General features: G+C 36.8%; 1 protein-coding gene across 8 annotated transcripts in view; it reads left to right on the top strand.

Moving 5' to 3' along the window:
• The window catches only part of BANK1 (B cell scaffold protein with ankyrin repeats 1), a 325,956-nt gene that overhangs the window by 139,494 nt on the left and 160,719 nt on the right, over positions 1–25,743 (top strand). For all 8 annotated transcript variants that reach the window (XM_064584865.1, XM_064584869.1, XM_045880678.3 and 5 more), the window contains one exon: positions 13,818–14,014. In XM_064584865.1, coding sequence (XP_064440935.1) covers positions 13,818–14,014 — 197 coding nt within the window. The remainder of the gene's footprint in view (positions 1–13,817; positions 14,015–25,743) is intronic.

Here is a 25,743-nt window from a genome sequence, read left to right on the forward strand (position 1 = left end):
TATTTCTCCAGGAAATAAATAAATAAAAATATATTTTAGCATTAAATTTTCTCTTCGATTATAGTCTTTTCCATTGACGACACAAAATGATATTTTAAAATTGGTAAAGCAGGGGTGCCTGGTTGGCTCAGTCAGCTGGATGTCTGACTCTTGGTTTTGCTTGGTCATGGTCTCAGGGTCCCAGGATTGAGCCCCATATCAGGCTCCACTGGGCTCTGTGCTCAGTGCAGAGTCTGGTTGTCCCTCTCCCTCCCCCTCTGCCCCTTCCCCCGCCCTCTGTCTCTTTCTCTCTCTCTAAAATACATACATACATACATACATACATACATACATACATACATAAAGTCTTTTTAAAAATTTTTTAAAAAAGTAAGCCATGACAGAAAAGGAAATCTCTTGGAGAAACAGTGAATAGAATGGAGAAAAAGTCTACCCCAGATATACTTTGTATACTTTGCAGTTTTATTAGCTCTCTGTGAGATTAATCTCAGTTTTCTGGCTATCCACTCTTGCTTAATTATTTGAACCAAGCCGCATTCTTTCTTGTATTTAGCATTTTGCTCTTAAACTTTGGTGGACATCAGAATTACTTGGAAGATTTGTTGAAACTCAGTTTGCTGGGCCCTACTCAGAATTTTTGATACCGTAGGTCTGGGATGGGCCCAGGGATTTTATATTTCTCACAAATTCATAGATGATATTGATGCTATTGGTCTGTGAGTCACCAGTAAAAACCACTGAGTAAACACAGCAGTAATGGGTGATACTGTTATATACATAAATAAAATTGACATGAATAAAATTAAAGTCAAGATAATGTATTTATTTTTATTTTATCAGCTGTGTTCCGGGATTTAAAGGATAGCTGCAGAATGAAGTAATCTTAGAGTGCCTATCTAAAACATGTATATTTTGTGTATATATCATTTAAAAAAAAACAAAAATCCCTCATGAATTCTTAGAAGTTTAACAGACTCTATCCTAGGTACTCCTCCAGATACTGAAGGAAGGCGGAAGAATATGAGATAAATAAAATACAACACAGTGATACAGTGCCACTGTATCATTTTATTTTTTTTTAAGATTTTATTTATTTGAGAGTAAGAGAGATCACGAGCAGGGGGAAGGGTAGAGGGAGAAGCAGACTTCCCACTGAGCAAGGAGCCCAATGTGGAGCTCCATCCCAGGACCCTGAGATGATGACCTGAGCCGAAGGCAGACGCTTAACCGACTGAGCCACCCAGGCACCTGCACTTTACTTACTTTAACTCATTTAATTCCTCATAAGAATCCCATGGAAAGTACTATTTTTAATCTCTGCTTTACAGATGAGACATTGTATCACTTGCCCGAATAGTGGCAGAGCTGGGATTTGGATCCAGAGAGCCCAGCTGAGGTGGCCACATTACTAACCACTCAATGACTGCAACCCTGTATACACTGTGATGAGCTATAGCTCCAGGGTGTCGTGGGAGTCCAGAGAAAGAAGGGCAGTCAGAGAAAGCTTCCTAGGGAGATGATCTTAAATTTAGAGGAAAGGTTATGAATTATTTTTACTAAATTATTTAAAATTACTACTTTAACGAATAATTTATAGAAGCAAGTTTTAAATTATCTCAGATGCTCTGTATGTTATTTTTTTGCAATCCTAGAAATATGATGATTTTTGTTTCAGAGTGCGTGATTTCCTTCCAATCACCCATTTTTACTTCCATGGGCAAATACTATCCTTGAGGATGGAGCTCTGTTTATTTTGTCCATGGATTTATTCCCAGTGCCTATAAGTGTTTCTAGCACTCAATAAACATTTACTACATTAATTAACTTGTTAATGGCAACCAAGTTAACTACAGAATAACATCAATAAGACCCTGGTCAGCAATCCATATAGACTCTAATATTTGAGCTCCAAAAAGAAAAGAGCTCTTCTTTGTAGGAATATAAGGCAGCTATTTATAATGTCATTATTTTGTCTTTTCTCTTCTTTTCTACCTCTGATCTGTGGTAACTGCCAAAGCGGAATGAAAAAAAAAAATGGCATGTGAGCTTTCTGAATATGCTGCTTGAATTCTCATGCACAAAACCCCAAAACACATATGTTCATCTTCTCTGGGCCCACACAAAAAAATACAGGGTTTTCAGGTTCGAAAGTAATAAGTTTAAATCTGTAAGTTTATCATAGGGTAGGGGAAAAAAACATAAACACTGTCCATTAGTAACTGATAACAGGAAAGAGGCTCTGTACTATGCATTTTATTAAGAAATGCATGCCTGGGTTAGCTTCAATTACACACATGCACACAGATAATGGAAATGGTCTTTTTTTATTCTATTATAGATTGAATAAGTTATTACTTAAGGGACTCCTCTTACTTTGCAGCTGCTGTGCAGTAGTGATCCTCAAACCTGGAGTTTCTGTCCTCTGAAATTCTTGACAGGTCCAGAACCCCCCAGCACTAACCTATTATTAACCTATCCCCGAATATCTTTCGTTTCTAAAAGGGACTCATTTGCTTTTGGGATTCTACCATTACCAAATAGTTACAGAAGATCTTTGCAGTGTCACTGCAGGTGTAAAGACTCTGAGAAGGATAGTAATTCAAAGACAGAACTTGTTTTTATGTCTTGTTTCTATAGGTTATGGTTTACCAAAACCACTGTGGTCATTTTCCTCACCTAATTAGTCAGGATGCTCCAGAGAAACAGAACCAATAGGATGTGTTAAGAGAGACAAAGAGACAGAGAGGTTTACTTTAAGGAACTGGCCCATGTGATTGTGATTGTACACAATTCTGAGATGTGTAGGTCATGCCAGGAGGCTGGAAATTTCAGCAGAAGTTGATTTTGTTGCCTTGAGTCCAAAGGCAGTCTGGAGACCAAATTTATTCCTCGCTGGGGATCCTCTGTCTTTCCTCCTACAGCCTTCAGCTGATTAGATGAGGCCCACTCCCATGACGGAGGGTAATCTGCTTTACTCAGAGTCTACTGATTTAAATGTTAATCATATCTACAGTATACTTTCATAGTTACATCTAGACTGATATTTGACTAAACAACTGGGCACCATAACCAAGCCAGGTGACACATAAAAATAACAATCACACTTACCATCATTCTATTGTTTAGAGGTCAGCAGCTCTAAACAACAGTAATTTACCCACACACCTCTTGGGATCCCTAGCAATCAGTTTGAAAAATGCTGGTCAATAGATTTGTAAAGCAACCATAACCTAGTAGATAGAAAATTTTCTAAAATATCCTATCCTAGTTAATAGACTGAGGATGTGTTGATAGTGTGGTTAAGAGAAATAATTTGAATCCTTGTATGTAATATAAATCCTTGATCAAGGAAAAATAGATACTGCTTAGAATGTTAAGACATACTGAATTATAGAGCTATTACTACCTTCCTGTTTCATGAGGGTGTCTTTTGAGTTAACATCTCCTGCTTAGTGTAATAAGCTAAATTATCCCTAAAGAAATTCATGTCCCAATTCCCAGGTCTGCAATTATGTTACCTTATATGGCAAAAATATGTCTGGGGCCTTATTTCAGAATATTTTCTCTTCTAATAAAAAAATCACCTCAGAATATTTGCTCTTCCCCAAAACAAGTTTTCTGTGGTGACCCAGGAGCTAAGTTTGTAGCCAATATGCTCTAGTCAAAGACCCATATGTCTAATATGACTTACTGTTCTATAATTTACTGTGGCAGCTACCCCATCAACACCCACACTTATGCCTCTTCATGGCTATCATTGGCACCTTCCCTAATGAATTTCTCTTTCTCTTACCTTGTAACTTTGTAACCATGAACCTGAATGTTATCTTAAATCCACCTCTTTCCTTCAGAGCAGGCAGACTCAATCATCAAGTCCTATTAACTTTTCTTTTGAAGTGTCTGACATTTCTGTTCTTCCTTGTCCATTCCAGTGTGTCTCCACTCTAATTCAGACCATCAGTTATTTCTCCTTGCTCCTGAAAAAGTCTTCTAGTAGGTTTTTCTAACATGTTTCATTTTCTGTCCTACACTTGGGTGCTCCCCTAGACATTCTTACATTCCATTTTTATCCTGTCCCTATATTATGTATGATGATGCTCCCAAAGGCATCTTAAGCTCTAACCAGTCCCTTTATTGCCCCCAGTACTGCCCAAATTTTCCTTGCTTTAGTTCATTTTTATTTTCAAAATTATTTAACATTTTTAAAGAATAAATCAGTTGCTAAAGACTATAAGAAGTCCTGAAAAATGCTGAATACTCCTTACTACCAAAATCAAGCATCCTTGCGTGATATGTTGGTTTACTGCCTGGCAGTGCATATCCCTTGGATTTCTATGTGAGGCCCATACAAAAGCCAGTGGGTAACTTTCCACCTGTAAGTCATGGCCTCATGGGAAAGTGTCCAGCTTTCTGATCTCAGCTTCACCCATTGTGTTTCCTCACTTATATTGTTCTAGGCTTCCTGACTCTTTCTAGATTCTTTCCTGGCTTCTTCCTGCATTCTTAGTTTTTTTGTTTTTTGTTTTTTTTCACTGTCAAGATTCAGCAGAGCAAAGTAATTTTCAAAAGTCATTTTTAAATGAACACAGAGGAACAATACAGTCACACATCTATAGAAATAAAGTTTCTAGAGATTTCTTAAACAGAGATTAGCCACAGATTGGCTGGATTGGTTGAACTTGGAGCAGCCCCACTCTTTTTATTACGTCATCACTGTCCGAGTTAGATAGTGGAGAATGGATAATAAACCTGCTCAAATGCCATGAGATTTCATTTTAATTGATACCATTCCAAGAACTGCTAATAAGGACTATACATCCTCCTTTGCTTCCTAACATCACCTCCAGGCATGGGATCCAAACTCCCAGGCTATTTATTATGGCTTCATGGATTTACTTCAGTCTTGTTTTACATGTTGCCTTATTTCTCCTTGGCCATTCCTGGCCACTGCCCTGGATAAGAAAGTGTTTTACAGTGTGTCCCCAAATACGCCTTCTCTGGGATCAGATCATCTTGCATCAACCTGCTGCTTACATGTTCTGCTGCTCTGCTGTCACTCATTGTAACACTACATGCCTGCGATTCCTCCTTTTCCACTCCATTCATTCATTAGTTGTCATATTTCCTTCCTTTTCTCTTCCTTCTTCCTCTTTTCCTCTTTCTCCTCCTCTTATTACTACTGTTGCTAATTTTCTGGTGGATTCTATCTATGAGGGTATTCAGTGAACAATGAACTCTTTCTGGATTCAAGGTTACATGCTCCATTCATTTCTCATGCTTCTTGTCAGTTCATCATTCAGATATTTTGCATGCCAGAACATCAATCCTCCAGAACTTTATTTTTATAGCTTTATAAAACTCCTAAATCTTAAGCATTTAGTTACAACAAAATATACAGAATCTAATCAAAATTAAAAAGATCTACAGTCACTCAAAGGAATTTATATTATCTGAGAACAACAAAGTAAGGATTCACTTTCATCCTAGATTTTCCTATTATTTTGCCTAAGCCTGGCAAGTGGGAAGATAAACAAGACAGAGTCAAGGCCCTAGGACTGTTCTTTCAGCCTCCAGGGTGGTTGCCAGTGTGGGCTTTAACCATGCCCAGTTTGTATTTTAACCTTGTAAGCCCTAAACACAGAGACAGGCAGGGAGAATGCCTCAGAAATCATGGGCTGAGATGTTCACAGCTTCCTCCTCTAGCCTGTTGCCTTTCCTGGCCTCACCCTGAGAAACAACACACAGGACTGCACCCAGAGACTCCTTAACCGTGTGGAAGAAAGAAAAGAAGGCACTATACTAAATGCCCCGCCGTGTTGCAATGGGAAACAAATGTTGAACTCTCTCTCCAAAAGGGAAAAGGGGCCTTTAGATTGCTTTACAATGCAATTGATTCTCATTGTTCACGGTAGTTATGTACTATAAAGTCACTGAATAGAGAATACTGAACATTGCTCGAGGAGAATACAGGATTAGCTTCCTGCAAACTTCTGGTCACATTTTCGTCAGCCTATCAATACATAGTCTCATTTTATGCATGTTTCTGTTTAAAAACACAGCATTTAATATGTATTTTTGAGTCATTAACATAGAACTCACCAACAATATCATTATAATTCATGCCTGAATGCAGCTTATCTAACACACTTATTCTCTTCATAAAGCGGATCACAGCCTTTTTATGCTTAGGAACACCAGACAGCACCCCTGTGCTATGCCAGGGGGCCACTTTGTAAACAACTAATCACCACCAACAACAACAAAAAAAACCCACAAAAATGGGAAACATGTGGCACTACATAGACCACAAAGAGGACATTTGTTTTAAGTATGAGAGTTGAAATAAGAAGGCAGGGTGTTGCCTTGTTTGACCTCAGCTGGGAACATGCACTCAGATTTTTTACTGCTCTGCACATGTCTACAAATGACCACAAAATGGCCACAAGTTTTGATTTGGCGGGGGAGGGAACAAATACATTTTAATGAGTAGGAAAATTTGCAAATATGAAATTCTGAATAATGAGGATCAATAGCACTTGTTTGTATGAAAGAATACATTGGACCTAGATTTAATAGCTTATTGGTTAGATGTTATCATCTTCATTTAAAGGTTGAGAAAATTGAGACACAAAGTTCAAGTAACTTGTCCAAATTACACCATTAGTAAATTCTGGAGTTGGGATTCCATCCATCCAATCTGGTTCCAAAGCCCTGATGTTTAAGCACATCTGCACAATATTGCCTCTCAAAATAAATATTAAGTTTTAGAATTCTAAGGTTGATAATAATAAAAGCTGTTATTTTGAACTTTATTAAGATGAAACCAGGATTCATTTGAATATAATGTTGATTAGGAATTCAACCACTTTAACTAAAACACTTATAAAAAAAAAATCTTACATGAAGTTTCCTGAGACAATTAACAAGGGACATACAAATCGGATACAATTTTTAATATATTTCTCTTAAATATTTAAAAGAATATTTTAGTAACAAGAATGTAATTGCAATAATTAATGAGGTGAATACAAAATTGAGATTAATACTAAAGTGTGTATCTTTGTACTTCCCACTCATATTTTATGTAATACAAAAGATAACAAAACTGCAGCAAAGGGATTTGATGGAACATTATTTCCCTTGTGCATTGAATTTACACTGTCAAGGCTTTAGAAATATAGTAACCCTGGAGGTATTTTTTTTTTGTTGCTTGAAATTCTAAATAGGATTCTATGTTTACTATTTCGACAGCATGTGGAGAATGGCACCTCACATGTTGCATTTGTGCTTCTCTTGTCACAGAACAATCAGATTCATACACCCAGCAATGCTCCATTTTACAGATCCACGGAAATACTAACATCTATCAGACTCCAAATCCTATGACGAAAGGAATGAAAATTATTACCTTTCTTCAACCTTCTCAAATATCATCCTTACTCTTTAATTGGTATCTGATTAGCATCCAGGGAAAATTACCCTAAGACCATCTGTGGCATGGCTTCTAACCCAGAAGAAAATCAGAAGTCCCCAACCCTCTGATTTTATAAATGAAGAATCAGAGGTCCAGGGAGATGAAGGAACTTTCTTAAGCATTACAGATTTAGTGGCTGAGCTGGGATTAGAAAGCAGATCTCTTGACTTATCTTCTCTTTGTTGTGTGCTTTATTGTTTTGTCCTGAAGTGGCCACCTGGTCATTCTACTTTGAGTGAATAAATATTTATGATTCCAGATAGTGATTTATGAGAACAAATGGATTACATGATCACGTACTTCCAGTTTGCATCATCATCTTTTAAATTTTTAAAGCTTATATTCCAACCTTTGGTATATTCCCATTCTATTATTCTAGTGAGCTAGGTTAATCTTTTGAAAACTTTGGTTTGATTACTTCAGTCTAATTATTGGCCACCTTTTATAGGGATTACCTTGAACTGTTAGAAATGGCTCAGCACAAATATATGACTCAATTTCTTTACTATGTACCAACTCACCTATTTATTTTTATTTGTAAAACTAATGAAATTGGAATTTCCTTGAAAGGGGAGAGACATTTAATTCTGTTCTTCTGAAATTACCATTCAACAAACATTGGTTGAAACAACTAAAACTGAAAATTTATTTCATCCAGAAAAAAAAGTCAAAAGCAAACTGACCACACTTTAGTGTGAATTGTGGCTTCTTATTTACACCTTGATAATAAAAACAGATGCAATGAATCTTGATTAATTCAGTGGAAATTTCCATGAAATGAAGCAGATGTACACCACAGATTAAGCAAACTTTAAAAGGCTTTTTATATCTTTTTAAGGAATCCATTATTTTAATCCAATAAGTAAGATTATAAACCACTTATAAAATAAATGTTGTAAGTTTAAGAAAATCGCTAAATGGTGTATAAGCTAAGACTAATAGGACTTCTGTTTCTCATTACAGTGTACATCATAAGAGTGTATTGCTCCCATTGTAACAACAAGCAAGATGATTTTCAAAATCAGTTTCTCTTTTTTAATCCAGCAGAAAATGAATGACAAAAGAAATCTAAATGAACCAAATTCCAGAAAGGGACAATCCTTCATAAGAAAGAAGAAATTCATGAATTCCTTTATCCTTTACAGAGCAACAAGAACTCACTATTAATGATGAGTAAAAAGAAACCAACTGAACATTTAGCAAACTTTAAGTGGATATATTAGGCTAGTGTGATGGACAAAAGTCCCAAAGAACCCCAGTTACAGATTGGGTCTGCATCACCCACTACCTCTCTTTTGTAGTCTAAGTACACAGAGGTAGTATACCAATGGCTGAAGGGCAGGAAAACTGAGAGGGGTCCTTGAAAAACATCCCGAGTCTTCCCTAAAAGTCTACTAATGGCTGCTGAAGAGTGAAAGGGGGACAGTTTGCTGAGACAAATCCCACCAAAGCTTTTACCATATGGAAAGCAAGTTCTAAGTAGAGAGAGGCATAAAAGCTGGAAGAAATACCTCCAAGCTATTGGGATGGTAAGGAGTCTGCCCTAACTCGGTATACTACAGAAGCCCCACAAAATCTGAGAGAGATATGCTGATGTGAAGTTTGGAGGCGGGACTGGAGAAAAAGAAGAATATCTGGTGACCCAAAAGCTGACAGCCAGTCTGTACAGCAGCTGAGTTTTCTTGTGTCTCAGTAGGGCTCAGATCCCAGCCTGTGCTGAAGAAAGCTGTGATCCTGCCCTCAAAATATTTGAGGCCAGTTGTTAATGGAAGCTAAGTAAAGACACAAAAATGACCAAACTCAGTTAGTTCATTGACAGATAAGTTTCACTCTGTTCCCAAGTGTAATTGTCTGACTGAGGAAATGGTGTGCCTTATTCTGGGGTAAACGTTATTTATTTCAGTTCTATAATACAATGTTCAGTGTACAATAAAAAATTACAAGAAATATGAAGAAGGAATAAAAGGTGACCCTTGGTCAAGAAAAGAGACAGTGATTAGAAGCAGACACAGAAATGTTCCAGATGTTGAAATTATCAGATGGAACATTAACTATGATAAAAACGTTATAGAATCTATTGTAAGAGTTGGCAAATGTGTAAAAAGTTGGCAATTTTATCAGAGCAATAGAAATTATAATAAAAAAGGATATCCTAGAAATATACAATATCAGAAAATTTTTAAAAATTAAATAGCCTTAATTGTAGAAACAACAAAGAAGAAAAGAGAATCAGTAAACTTGAAGACAGTCCAAATAGCTTATTCAAACTGAAAAAGAGATGAAAAATCTAGACTCAAAGTAAAACCATAAAAAAGAACAAGCTCAATTCATCTACATATTAATTTGACTCAATTCTAATCCAAGCTGTATAGGATAATATTAAATAATCTAACATATGTGTAATTGTAGTCCCTTAGTAAAGGTGACAGAGAATGAGGCAAAAAAATATTTGAAGAAATAATGGCCATGAATGATCCAAAGTTGATGAATGACTTCAATCCACAGATTCAATAAGCCCCATAACCCCCAAGCAGAATAAATACAAAAATATACCTACACACACCATAGTTAAACTGCTGAAAATCAAAAATAATAATAAAATCTTAAAAGTAGCTGTGGGTGGGGAGGGTGAGAGGGTGAGGAGTTTGTGATGGAGAAAGCACATTCCATACAGGAAAACAATTAGAAGAATGATATCTGACTTCTCATCAAAAAAAAGGGCCAGAAAATAATGCAATACACATGTATATGTGATTCCACTTATATGAAATCCAAGAAGAAATCAAACTTACCTATGTTGATAAAAATTAGAAAGTAGTTGCTTCTGAAGTGGAGAATTGACTAGAATGAGATATGAGAGAATTTGCTGCGGTGATACAAGCTTTCTTTAGCTTGTTTTGGGTGGTGGTTACATGGGTGTATATAATTGTTAAAACTCATCAAACTCATCAGTGCAATTTTAAATTATATTTTTATAAAAAAAATTTTTAATCCCTAGAAACATAAATATTACAAACTTGCCTGTTCCAGATACAGAGGAATCCATTCATATCTCAAATTCTCATAATAATTAAATCAAGGTGAAAATATAAAAAGTATGGTTTTACAAAAAGTATACATAAAAGCCTGAACTAGTTCTTAGCATAATCATACCTGTATTGATATGAATATCTTTATTCATATATAGAAATATAATATTATATCCACATGCTGAGTATATTTAATTTGATGTTCTACAAAAATAATGCTAAAGATCATGATTTAATTAGCATTAAAATAACTAACATAGTGCCTGTGAATCATTTCAAATTCTTTGAAAGGTTAACTCTGTCATATTTTAATTTTAAAAACTTAAAAATTTTTTAGTTATTGGTCATGTGTATTAGCAGGCTGAGCATTTCCAACTTAATGAAAATAAGCAGGCAAAATAACCTCATCCAAGATAATAAAAAGGGTTGCTGTAAATGATCATTTAGGCCAATTTAAAACTGTTTCATCATTTTATAAAGGACCAACTATTCTGGGGTCAAGCTCTCAGGATGGTTAGTACTTTGGAATAATGAAAAGAATTAGGGATCTTATGGTTGGAACAAAGATGATTTAGGACAAGAATGCTTTAAACTATTGACACAGAAGAGAGAATATTTATTGAATGCCTATTATGTTTCAGACACTCGCTGGCACTTTTTCTGTGTTACGTCACTTAATTATCTCAATAGCCCTACAAATTTGGAAGAGAAGGCTAGGCTCAGATAATTAGTAGCTTGTTGAAGTTCACATAGTGAATACCGACTCTAAGCCTGTGCATTTGTGACTATCATATTCTATATTGCCCAAAGGATATTTAGAGGAAATACAATTCACCTCAAGAGAAGTAAGAATTGTCCAATAATCAGTGTTGTCTAACCAAGACACAGGCTGCCTTAGGAAGTAAAGGACACTCTGTCATTAGAGGTATGCAAGTAGAACCCAGATCATCTCTTATGAGCTCTAGGAATACAATTCTTTTTTTTTTAATGTTATGTTAATCACCATACATTACATCATTAGTTTTTGATGTAGTGTTCCATGATTCATTGTTTGCATATAACACCCCCAGTGCTCCATGCAGTGTATGTGCCCTCCTTAATACCCATCACCAGGCTAACCCATCCTCCCACCCCCCTCCCCTCTAGAACCCTCAGTTTCTCAGAGTCCATGGTCTTTCATGGTTTGTCTCCCCCTCCGATTTCCCCCCCTTCATTTTTCCCTTCCTGCTATCTTCTTCTTTTTTTTTTAACATATAATGTATTATTTGTTTCAGAGGTACAGGTCTGTGATTCAAGAGTCTTACACATAGGAATACAATTCTATTACTGGGTAGGAAACTGAAAAGATACCCTCTAAGGCTCTTTCATGTCTGTAACCTCACAAAGTATTCTAGTAGATTAGTGGATTTTAAGCTACTACTAAAAATGAAGTAGAGAAATGGAAAATAAAGAAGCCAACCTTCAAACTTGTAGCACCCTTTACTATCACTATAATCTTAAATCAACAGAACTTCTTCCATTTACATATCAGAAAGCACGGTTCAGAGTAGCACGACTGTTAAGAAAGGTAGCCTGAAAAACCATGACCACTTATCATAGTCCTAGTTACTCTTTTTGATGTACAAGAGAGATTCTTAATGAAGTTTGTTGTTGTTGTTTCTATTATATTATCCTAAACTTGAGGGATTTACTGACCGGGGTTTGGTGAGGTTAAAAGGTGACTGTGTTCCCATAATGATTAAACATTTATTTAATGATAAAAACATTTTAAGTTGCATTGACAGTGATTTAAAAGTTCACCAGAATAATAGTGTGCAGGAATAATGCATAAAGCATTGATTTCCAGGTGATGTTTTTTGTTTATTGTATGATGTGTCAATGAGAGAGATGATCAAGGGTATGTAGAAATCTGACATTATCATGTAAATATTTTTCTTCATTAACTTTGCCCTGGTTTAATTATAGCAGAAAATTATATTTCATGGTGCCTTTTAATGAAAATAAATAAAAAATTATATCTTAATACCTTAAGTAACTACACTTTTATTTTGAAGATGGTACCTACTTTAGACAGTTTCAGCTTTCACAGGTTCATCTTCATAAAATATTTGATAAATTTTGACCCACTGCATACCACATAAGAAGGGACCAGTGCATTTATCACTGAAATACAACCATGGGATTTACCTATAGCCATTTAGTACTAACACATTTTGAAGGGTAAAATATTTCCTTACAGCAAAGTTATTAATGTATCCTGGAGGGCTTTGTTTTGTTTTCTGTTAAAACATACAAACCAACAAACTAAATAACACCCTGAAACACCCAAGTGAATTGAAAACTCAACATCTCATTTCCTCATTTCCTTTTTTGTTGCTTTAGTCTACAAAATAGCAAAGAGGTAAATGAAGCCAGATTCAGTTTTCCAAAACATTATGGAAGAAAACTGACTTTTGCTTTGACACCTTTGTTTCGGTTGCCATAAGTCTTCCCATTGCATGCTTCCGATAATGCCACAGCTATTCAAGCAAGCTGGTATGTAATTTCTGTGACACATTTTTTCCAGCTAGGTGTGAAAGTATAGAATAATAACAAACCATCACTCATCTCTGTATGTGTGTTTTTTCATTGAGATAGCAGTTTACACTCACCACTTTATAGTTATACATAATTAATACTCCTAATTGATAGCTAATAACTAATTATGAAACTCAAACTCTGAAACATTGACATGAAAGCTGTAAAATTCTGATGGAAATTTCCATACTGAAGATGTTTATAAAAGTGCTCACCTGTATTTTCTGTTGCAGTTCCTTTTTGAAAGAAAAAATTCACATAGAAATCTAATATAACCCCTCCAGCAGTTATGTGTCCATTTGACCTTCAGAAGGCAGCGAACTAGGCATGGCAGTAGAAAACACAGAAAGGTTTTATAGATGGACCTATTTAATATTGTTAGTGTTTGGCTAATGTTGAAATATATTCAAAAAGAGTTATTACAATATGATATTTGTGTTCTGTTTTATTTTGTATTTAAGGGGTTGATATGCCTTTCCAAATTAAACTTACCCCCCAAGTAAGATGGGGGCATTAATGCTAGTGAGAATATCAGTTTATATTTATTGTATGATGAGAAATAGGAAGGAGGAGATGCCTCATTGTTAAAACCACTGATGGTTTCTTATATGTGAAATCACACTGAAAGTCTGTTCTACTTTATGAGAATTACTTTTAGTAGATTGTGTTTGACTTCTTCTTATGGAATTCCAGACATGATAAAAACATATTAATCCTTTTACCTCTTATGCTTACAGATACTCATTTCAAAGAACTCACAACTCTTCTCCACTGTGCAGCAAAATTTGGTTTGAAGAACTTGGCTATTCATTTGCTTCAATGTTCAGGAGCAACCTGGGCGTCTACGATGAAAAATCTAGAGGGTTCAGATCCAACACATATTGCTGAAAGGCATGGTCACAAAGAACTCAAGAAAATCTTTGAAGACTTTTCAGTAAGGTTTTTTTTTTTTTTTTTTCCCCATTTTATCTCTGGAACTCTTTGTGTGTGTGTGTGTGTGTGTGTGTGTGTACATTGCCCTTTTGGAAATGATGCTACTGGTCAGCTAGAGTATAGTGTCTTTTGGTCCTGAGTCATTCACTGTGTTAAAAAGCATTTTACAAGATAGGTCAACTTGTTTTAGTATCACTATAAACCAGCTCTGATTCCATGCTTCCTCCCCTAAATAGCCCTTTTTAAAACTTTTTCTGGCTTCTATATAGCCTGTTCCATATTGAAGAGGAGATGATGAAAAGGCAATGAAAACCCATTACCTTTATTCTTTCATTCAAGAGTCTGAGTTAGACACTGTTAGGCTCATGAAATTAGATAATTAGGTTAAAGGAAAGCATTCTGATAATCATTCAAAGTCGTCCATAAAAAGTTAATTCATGTTACTTAAATTTGTTTCTCATAGGTGATTCCTTTTCTCTCTCTGTTAAGTCCTGGGTCCTTATTATGTAGGTTGAAGCCCCAAATTTCAGAAGGATATTAGCTTAGAATTAGTAAGAATACAACCAAGGGAAGATTTTGAAGGAGGGGATACTACCTTAGTATATAGAATACACTTTGTGTTTTCATGATCAACTTTAGAAGAGCAATTATTTTCTCTTGTAACAAGAGAAATGTGTGTACATTTTGCTCAAAAAGTGAATTATGCTTCTGATGGCTCTTTAGAAAATGTAATAAGACAATAATTGTTTTGGTGAATATGTCAAAATTTGTCTTTGGATTCTCAGAAGATAAATAATTTTATTGTCAATGAACAGTTAATAAGGAACATTGAAACGCTGTGGGAAGCTTCTGGTCTTTTTAGCATTCATTCTGATTATTAGATTAAGTCAATGTAATATTGGACTTCTATAAATCATTGGTATTTGTGGATTTCAGATGACAACCAATCTAACTTTTTCCACTTTTAAGAAATAGCAAAGTAGTTATCAGAATAGCATGGATATCATTCACAATGAATTACAATAAGAGATATTTTACTTGTATTTAAAATCAATACAGAAACAAATAAATAAACAAACATAGAAATAAATTTTTGTAACAAAATTGAAAAGGTACCTTTTTTATTCTGTATCCTTCAAATTAGGAATAAAAATTTTTATTCCTAAAAAGATTTCAGACTGTGATTCTCACATATCTGATGAGTGCATTCATTTTACTATCTACTCTATAAAGTCATTGACTGGTGCAACATGGTATCTGTCTCAGGTAAGTCAATGAATCAATACAGTCTTGAGCATATTTGCCTACAGTACTCTTGTGCAGGATATCTTGGTTGCCTGTCTCAATTCTCTATAACCCTAGTCTCAAAATTTTAACCACTGGTGGACTTAAGTTAAAATTTCCTGTGAAAATCTTTAGCATCCAAGGTTACTTTCTATGATAAACCCTGATTTTTAAAGAGTAATGCTTTTACTTCTCATTCTCCAGTGAAGACTCAGCTTTTAACAGGTGCAGCCCCATGCAAACTGCATGTGCCTCATAAGTAACATGGCACTAGATATAATGCCAGTAGATATGAACATAAGTTCAGAGATAGGATTTGATGGATATGGGAAATAATTTTCTTTTTCTCTCACATCCTCTGGGTATTTGTACCTCTGCTCCTGCAGTAATAGCAATGATACAAGTTGATGGTATTATGGTATTATAATCTATAATAGTACTGGAAACATGAAAGAAGTGTAGGTGTTAATTAGATAACATTCTCAAAAAAAAAAAAATGAAAGCTACTCATTCATAATGAAGAGATTCTGTTCAGAGATTAGCATGGATAACCTAGATAGCAATCATTGCCTTTAGGTCACTGTTCACTCTTTTATAATGGCTGCATTCTAATTTTGCAGTTATACTTGATCGTTATGCTATGAAATTTGTTAAGTGATTTTATATATTTTGTCTCTTTGTGAGCTGTTAACATTTTGCCAGAATGTCTATAGTAGACATTGCCATTATAGGTAGGATAGATCAATTACTTTGTAAATGTTCTGATGTCAATAAGGAAATGACAATAACAGTTATAAGGGACAGCAATTTTATAAGGGAATATTATGGTTATGGATAATTAGGTATAACAATTTTGTAAGCTACCAAAAGCCTTTTTGAAAATGCGTGGTTAAGGAAATAGGAACATATATTTTAGGTTGTGACACACATGGAAAAATGTGTTTCCTGTTGATTTATTTTTCTGATTATTCTTTTCATTATCAATTTTATTTAAAATAAATCCAAACATCTTATCTTCTTAGTGAAAGTATGCCATATAAACACACAGTGAGGGCGCCTAGGTGGCTCAGAGGATTAAGCGTCCGCCTTTGGCTCAGGTCATGATCCCAGGGTCCTGGGATCGAGTCCCGCATCGGACTCCCTGCTCCTTGGGAGCCTGCTTCTCCCTCTGCTTCTCTCTCTCTATGTCTCTCATGAATAATATAAATAAAATCTTTAAAAAAATAAATAAATAAACACATATGAAATTTTATATCTAAATTATTGTAGCTAAGTCTTTTTAAGAGTATATCTAACAACAACAACAAAAGAATACAGTTCATAATGCATATAACATACAAAATATGTGTTATTTGACGGTTTATGCTATCGGTAAGGTTTCCAGTCACAGTAGGCTATTAGTAATTAAGTTTTGGGGGAGTCAAAAGTTATATGTGGATTTTTGACTGTGTGGTGGGTCAGCATCCCTACCCCCCATGTTATTCAAGGGCCAATTGTATATGGAGATTTCCCAAAGGTCTTTCTGTTATTGAATTTTAATTAAAATAAATTAAATTAAAAATTTCAAAAAAAGGGGGGGGGCGGAGCAAGATGGCGGAGGAGTAGGAGACCTGGATTTCGTCTCCTCTCAGGAATTCAGCTGGATAGGGATCAAACCATTCTGAACACCTACAAACTCAACAGGAGATCCAAGAAAAGAAGAGCAACAACTGTCTCAGCAGAAAAGCGACCACTTTCTGGAAGGTAGGACGTGCGGAGAAGTGAATCCGAGGCGATATTCGGGAGGATAGACGGCGGGGGAGGGGCCTCCGTCGGCCGCTTCTGGCAAGTGATAGAAGCACGGAGCACAAAATCGGAACTTTTAAAAGTCTGCTCCGCCGAGGGACGTCACTCTGGTGGCTCAGCGGGGGGTGGAACCCTCCGGGACAGTGTGGTCTCAGGACCCTCGGGGTCACAGAAAGACCGGGGGTGCCTGAGGGCAGCAGGGCTCCCAGGTATCGGAGCGGGGAAGCCGGCTGCAGAGGCGGAGCCCAGGCGCGGGCTCTCAGCTGGGGTTGCCATTAACCGCGATCCGCGGCACAGTCGGGCCCCTGCTCCTCCAGCAGGGACCCAACAAGCGGCCGATCCGGGGAGACTCACCTTCCTCCCCCGGGAGGAGCCGCGCGGGAGTGCACCGCAGGGATCTGCTGGGTTTGGAGACTCCAGACCGGGTCCGGTGCCAGAGATAGAAACGCGTGGTCACAGGCCGGTTGAGCACGGAGTGCAGCTGCAGACCGGGGAGACGGGAGTGACTGACGGCTTTTCTCTGGGGGCTCACTGAGGAGCGGGCCCGAGTTCTCGGCTCCTCCGGGGCGGAGATTGGGAGGCCGCCATTTTCACTCTCCGCCTCCAAAGCTGTACGGAAAGCTCGCAGGGAACAAAAGCCCCGGAGAGCAAACCCGAGCAGATTACTTAGCCGGGAGGGGGCAAGGGCGGGGCTATTCCGCCTCCGGCAGAGACATTTGGAAACCACGGCAACAGGCCCCTCCCCAGAAGATCAGCGAGAACAGCCAGCCAAGACCAAGTTTACCGATCAATGAGAACGGCAGAACTCCAGCGCTAGGGGACTACTGCACATAGAAGTCACGGCTTTTTTACCACGATTCCTTAGTCTTTTAAAGTTAATTTTTTTTTTAACTGTCTTTTTGTCTTTTTATTTCTTTTTGAATTTTTCTTTTTCCCTTTTTCAAACAACATCTTATCAATCCCTTTTTTAAAAAAAAACATTTTTATTTTTCATTTTTAGAGTCATATTCTATCCCTTCATAGTAGTTACCCATATTTTTGGCTTATATATATAAGTTGTTCTCTCTTTAAAATTTTGAGATAGTTTCTTCTAACAGATTAAAATATACCCTAAATCTCTAGTATATGGTGTTCTCTATTCCCCTGCCTGATCACATCCTCTCCCTTTTTTTTTCTTTTTCTTTTTTCTTTTTTTAAATCCTCTTTCTTTTTTCAAACAACTTCTTATCAATTCCTTTTATAAAATTTTTTATAATTTCCATTTTTACAGTCATTTTCCATCCCTTCATCATATCAACCCTTATTTTTGTACATATATAAGTTTTTCTTTCTTTAAAATTTTGGGAGACACTTTCTTCTAAAAGACCAAAACACACCCCAAATCTAGTGTGTGGCACTGATCTATATACCATATAGATCATATTTGATCACATTCTGGTTTTTCTTTTGTTGTTGTTCTTTTGTTTTGTTTGTTGTTGTTTTTATCTTTATCTTTTTCTTTTTTTTTTCTTTTTTTTTTTTTCTCTCTTTCCCCTTCTTATCCCACTGCTTCAGGTCTTTTCTGATTTGTTTAGAGTATATTTTCTGGGGACGTGGTTACTCTGCTAGCATTTTGTTCTCTCATTAATCTATTCTCCTCTGCACAAAATGACGAGACGGAAAAAATCACCTCAACAAAAAGAACAAGAGGCAGTACCGACTGCCAGGGACCTACTCAATACGGACATTAGTACGATGTCAGATCTAGAGTTCAGAATCATCACTTTAAAGATACTAGCTGGGCTTGAAAAAAATATGGAAGTTATTAGAGAAACTCTTTCTGGAGAAGTAAAAGAGCTAAAATCCAACCAAGTAGAAATCAAAAAGGCTATTAATGAGGTGCAATCAAAAATGGGGGCACTAACTGCTAGAATAAATGAGGCAGAAGAGAGAATCAGTAATATAGAAGATGAAATGCTGGAAAATAAAGAAGCTGAGAAAAAGAGAGATAAACAACTACTGGATCATGAGGGCAGAATTCGAGAGATAAGTGATACCATAAGACGAAACAACATTAGAATAATTGGGATCCCAGAAGAAGAAGAAAGAGAGAGGGGGGCAGAAGGTATAATGGAGCAAATTATAGCAGAGAACTTCCCTAATTTGGGGAAAGAAACAGGCATGAAAATCCAGGAAGCACAGAGAACCCCTCTCAAAATCAATAAAAATAGGTCAACTCCCCGACATCTAATAGTAAAACTTACAAGTCTCACAGACAAAGAGAAAATCCTGAAAGCAGCTCGGGAGAAGAGATATGTAACCTACAATGGTAGAAACATTAGATTGGCAACAGACCTATCCACAGAGACCTGGCAGGCCAGAAAGGACTGGCAGGATATATTCAGAGCACTAAATGAGAAAAATATGCAGCCAAGAATACTCTATCCAGCTAGGCTGTCATTGAAAATTGAAGGAGAGATAAAAAGTTTCCAGGACAAAAAAAAACTAAAGGAATTTGCAAACACAAAACCAGCCCTACAGGAAATCTTGAAAGGGGTCCTCTAAGCAAAGAGAGACCCTAAAAGCAACATAGACCAGAAAGGAACACAGACAATATATGGTAACAGTCACCTTACAGGCAATATAATGGCACTAAATTCCTATCTTTCAATAGTTACCTTGAATGTAAATGGGCTAAATGCCCCAATCAAAAGACACAGGCTAACAGACTGGATTAAAAAACAAGATCCATCGATATGCTGTCTGCAAGAGACTCATTTTAGACCCAAAGACACCCCCAGATTGAAAGTGAGGGGGTGGAAAACCATTTACCATGCTAATGGACACCAAAAGAAAGCTGGGGTGGCAATCCTTATATCAGACAAATTAGATTTTAAACCAAAGACTGTAATAAGAGATGAGGAAGGACACTATATCATACTTAAAGGATCTATCCAACAAGAAGATCTAACAATTGTAAATATCTATGCCCCTAACATGGGAGCAGCCAATTATATAAGGCAATTAATAACAAAAGCAAAGAAACACATCAACAACAATACAATAATAGTGGGGGACTTTAACATCCCCCTCACTGAAATGGACAGATCATCTAAGCAAAAGATCAACAAGGAAATAAAGACTTTAAATGACACACTGGACCAAATGGACTTCACAGACATATTCAGAACATTCCACCCCAAAGCAACGGAATACACATTCTTCTCTACTGCCCATGGAACATTCTCCAGAATCGACCACATCCTAGGTCATAAATCAGGTCTCAACCGGTACCAAAAGATTGGGATCATTCCCTGCCTATTTTCAGACCACAATGCTTTGAAACTAGAACTCAATCCCAAGAGGAAAGTCGGAAAGAACTCAAATACATGGAGGCTAAAGAGCATCCTACTGAAGAATGAATGGGTCAACCAGGAAATTAAAGAAGAATTAAAAAAATACATGGAAACTAATGAAAATGAAAACACAACTGTTCAAAATCTTTGGGATGCAGCAAAGGCAGTCCTAAGAGGAAAGTATATAGCAATACAAGCCTTTCTCAAGAAACAAGAAAGGTCTCAAGTACACAACCTAACCCTACACCTAAAGGAGCTGGAGAAAGAACAGCAAATAAAGCCTAAACCCAGCAGGAGAAGAGAAATCATAAAGATCAGAGCAGAAATCAATGAAATAGAAACTAAAAGAACAGTAGAACAGATCAACGAAACTAGGAGCTGGTTCTTTGAAAGAATTAACAAGATTGATAAACCCCTGGCCAGACTTATCAAAAAGAGAAGAGAAATGACCCAAATCAACAAAATCATGAATGAAAGAGGAGAGATCACAACCAACACCAAAGAAATACAAACAATTATAAGAACATATTATGAGCAACTCTATGCCAGCAAATTAGATAACCTGGAAGAGATGGATGCATTCCTAGAGATGTATCAACTACCAAAACTGAACCAGGATGAAATAGAAAACCTGAACAGACCTATAACCACTAAGGAAATTGAAGCAGTCATCAAAAATCTCCCAAAAAACAAAAGCCCAGGGCCAGATGGCTTCCCAGGGGAATTCTACCAAACATTTCAAGAAGAATTAATACCTATTCTTCTGAAACTGTTCCAAAAAATTGAAACGGAAGGAAAACTTCCAAACTCATTTTATGAGGCCAGCATTACCTTGATCCCCAAACCAGACAAAGACCCCATCAAAAAGGAGAATTACAGACCAATATCCCTGATGAACATGGATGCAAAAATTCTCACCAAAATACTAGCCAATAGAATCCAACAGTACATTAAAAGGATTATTCACCATGACCAAGTGGGATTTATCCCTGGGCTGCAAGGTTGGTTTAACATCCGCAAATCAATCAATGTGATACAGTACATTAACAAAGGAAAGAACAAGAATCATATGATCCTCTCGATAGATGCCGAAAAAGCTTTTGACAAAGTACAGCATCCTTTCTTGATCAAAACTCTTCAGAGTATAGGGATAGAGGGTACATACCTCAATATCATAAAAGCCATCTATGAAAAACCTACAGCAAATATTATTCTCAATGGGGAAAAACTGAGAGCTTTCCCCCTAAGGTCAGGAACGCGGCAGGGATGTCCACTATCACCACTGCTATTCAACATAGTATTGGAAGTCCTAGCCACAGCAATCAGACAACAAAAAGAAATCAAAGGCATCCAAATTGGCAAAGAAGAAGTCAAACTCTCACTCTTTGCAGATGATATGATACTTTATGTGGAAAACCCAAAAGACTCCACCCCAAAACTGCTAGAACTCATACAGGAATTCAGTAAAGTGGCAGGATATAAAATCAATGCACAGAAGTCAGTGGCATTCCTATACACCAACAACAAGACAGAAGAAAGAGAAATTAAGGAGTCGATCCCATTTACAATTGCACCCAAAACCATAAGATACCTAGGAATAAATCTAACCAAAGAGACAAAGGATCTGTACTCAGAAAACTATAAAATACTCATGAAAGAAATTGAGGAAGACACAAAGAAATGGAAAAACGTTCCATGCTCATGGATTGGAAGAACAAATATTGTGAAGATGTCAATGCTACCTAGAGCAATCTACACATTCAATGCAATCCCCATCAAAATACCACCCACTTTTTTCAAAGAAATGGAACAAATAATCCTAAAATTTGTATGGAACCAGAAAAGACCCCGCATAGCCAGAGGAATATTGAAAAAGAAAAGCAAAGCTGGTGGCATCACAATTCCGGACTTCAAGCTCTATTACAAAGCTGTCATCATCAAGACAGCATGGTACTGGCACAAAAACAGACACATCGATCAATGGAACAGAATAGAGAGCCCAGAAATGGACCCTCAACTCTATGGTCAACTAATCTTCGACAAAGCAGGAAAGAATGTCCAATGGAACAAAGACAGTCTCTTCAACAAATGGTGTTGGGAAAATTGGATAGACACATGCAGAAGAATGAAACTGGACCACTTCCTTACACCACACACAAAAATAGACTCCAAATGGTTGAAAGACCTCAATGTGAGACAGGAGTCCATCAAAATCCTAAAGGAGAACACAGGCAACAACCTCTTTGACCTCAGCCGAAGCAACTTCTTCCTAGAAACATCGCCAAAGGCAAGGGAAGCAAGGGCAAAAATGAACTATTGGGACTTCATCAAGATAAGAAGCTTTTGCAAAGCAAAGGAAACAGTTAACAAAACCAAAAGACAACCGACAGAATGGGAGAAGATATTTGCAAATGACATATCAGATAAAGGGCTAGTATCCAAAATCTATAAAGAACTCATCAAACTCAACACCCAAAGAACAAAGAATCCAATTAAGAAATGGGCAGAAGACATGAACAGACATTTTTCCAAAGAAGACATCCAAATGGCCAACAGACACATGAAAAAGTGCTCAATATCGCTCGGCATCAGGGAAATCCAAATCAAAACCTCAATGAGATATCACCTCACACCAGTCAGAATGGCTAAAATTAACAGGTCAGGAAACGACAGATGTTGGCGGGGATGCGGAGAAAGGGGAACCCTCCTCCACTGTTGGTGGGAATGCAAGCTGGTGCAGCCACTCTGGAAAACTGTATGGAGGTTCCTCAAAAAGTTGAAAATAGAGCTACCATATGATCCAGCAATTGCACTACTGGGTATTTACCCCAAAGATACAAAAGTAGGGATCCGAAGGGCTACGTGCACCCCGATGTTTATAGCAGCAATGTCCACAATAGCCAAACTGTGGAAAGAGCCAAGATGTCCATCGACAGATGAATGGATAAAGAAGATGTGGTATATATATTCAATGGAATATTATGCAGCCATCAAAAGGAATGAGATCTTGCCATTTGCAACGACGTGGATGGAACTGGAGGGTATTATGTTGAGTGAAATAAGTCAAACAGAGAAAGACATGTATCATATGATCTCACTGATATGAGGAATTCTTAATCGCAGGAAACAAACTGAGTGTTGTTGGAGTGGGGGGTGGGGTGGGAGGGATGGGGGGACTGGGTGATAGACACTGGGGAGTGTATGTGCTCTGGTAAGCGCTGTGAATTGTGCAAGACTGTTGAATCTCAGATCTGTACCTCTGAAACAAATAATGCAATATATGTTAAGAAAAAAAAAAAGAAGAAGAAGAAGAAGGTAGCGGGAGGGGAAGAATGAAGCGGGGGAAATCGGAGGGGTAGACGAACCATGAGAGACGATGGACTCTGAAAAACAAACAGGGTTCTAGAGGGGAGGGGGGTGGGAGGATGGGTTAGCCTGGTGGTGGGTATGTAGGAGGGCACATTCTGCATGGAGCACTGGGTGTTATGCACAAACAATGAATCATGGAACACTTCATCTAAAACTAATGTTGTAATGTAAGGGGATTAACATAAGAATAAAAAAATTAAAAAAAAAAAAAAAAAAAAAAAAAAAAAATTTCAAAAAAAGAGTATATCTAAATCTGGTAGAGAAAAAATGTACAATCTCATTATGCTACTATAATACTTTATTATTTCTTTAATAATATTTACATAGTTTTAATGTTATAATCACATTCTGATAAATCTAAGATTGTGACATAATGTGTTCAAACTTTCCATTACAAAAAACCTTTCCATTAACTATTGTTTCAGAATTATTGAAAGGAGTAGATATTCTTTCAGGTTTGAGGTTGACAATCCAATGAGCCATACTTCTGTACAGAAGAAATATATATTTTTAAATTCAAACATATTTTGCACCCAACTGATTGGCTGATGCGTTCTATTCTTCCTAATCTCCCTTCAGTGAAACACTGTTAATTTTAAGATTTCACAGAGAATTACAACACAGTGTGTTTGGTCATCTCTGAATAAAATGGGTGGAAGGAAAAAGCAATTGTGATTTTTAAAAATACAGGAAAGAAAAGAGAACCATTGGCAAGCATTCATAAACAAACAAGTGCCCTATCTTAGTGAAACTATATGAATAATAAGGAAAAAGAAAAAAGGGGGGAAGCTTCAGATCACATCACTTACATTTCTTCATGACATTTTTCCTTTGAGAAGCTAATAATTTATACACAATATGTGAGCAGAATATTTTTACTGTGAATGAATAGCTTTCATGTTTTGAGAACATTATCTAATTAATACCTACATTTCTTTTCATGTTTTCAGTACTATTATAGATAGTAATACCACATATTTCTAAAATCCATAAGGTCTTTCAAATAAATTACTCTATTTTCAGTTTCTGCCAATGTCTCCTGGGAGAATCACTCTGAAAGGTGGATGGACAAAGAGGATTAAGGGTTGGTATTTAAATCTACAACCAAGTGTGAACCATGATTTACTTAAACTATCTTTTTTCTTCCACCACAGTGTTCACTTACGTAGTTTTATGTATATGTAAATAAGATCTTAATCATAAATCATTTTCATTAAAGTTTAGGAAACAGAAAATCAGCTTTCCATGCACTTTCTCTAGCTGGCTTTTCAGAAGGACTCTTCACTGGAAATCTTTCTCCTGCTCACATCTGTGATGAGATTTCTGTGACATCTTGCTCTCATTGACTTACCTCAACACTACTCTTTGACCCTGTGGACAGTGGGCGTGTGTGTGTGGGTGTGCGTGCGCGCACGCATGACACAGAGAGAGAGAGGAGAGAGAGAGAGAGAGAGAGAGAGAGATTCTGTTCCTCTAGTGTCTGTCTGACAGACAATGACCCTGCACTTTTTTCCAAATGGTCCAGGGTTTGGAATGAAGGTACAGAGAGTAGATGTTGAGGCACATTGAGAATCCCTTCATAAAGCAATGATTGACTGACTGGTATAGAGAAGCTATTATTCAGAAGTTAGACTATGTTTAGGCCAGTGAACATCACTCTTCTTGACTTTTTATATCTCTCAACCTTAGCATTGCTCACTTGGTGCTTTCAATACTATTTGTGCTCTAGTAGATTGCTCATTTAATTTAGTATGTATTACTATATACTAATTCAGTCTAAATAGCAGCATACCCCGCTTTGCCAATGTAGTTTTTCTTTCTTATAAGTCTAGAAGCAGATAATGAGCAATGGGTTCCCTTCCCCTTCCACTGTTAGGTGTACAGGAGGTGCTCAGCATGTACTTATTCATTGATGAGGCAGAAGGTAAGTGTCCAATTTAAGGGCTTGTTTGATCTC

This window comes from Mirounga angustirostris, unplaced genomic scaffold (assembly GCF_029215605.1).
Source record: "Mirounga angustirostris isolate CCGP_5_RB_7025 unplaced genomic scaffold, mMirAng1.0.hap1 SCAF_2, whole genome shotgun sequence".
NCBI lineage: Eukaryota > Metazoa > Chordata > Mammalia > Carnivora > Phocidae > Mirounga > Mirounga angustirostris.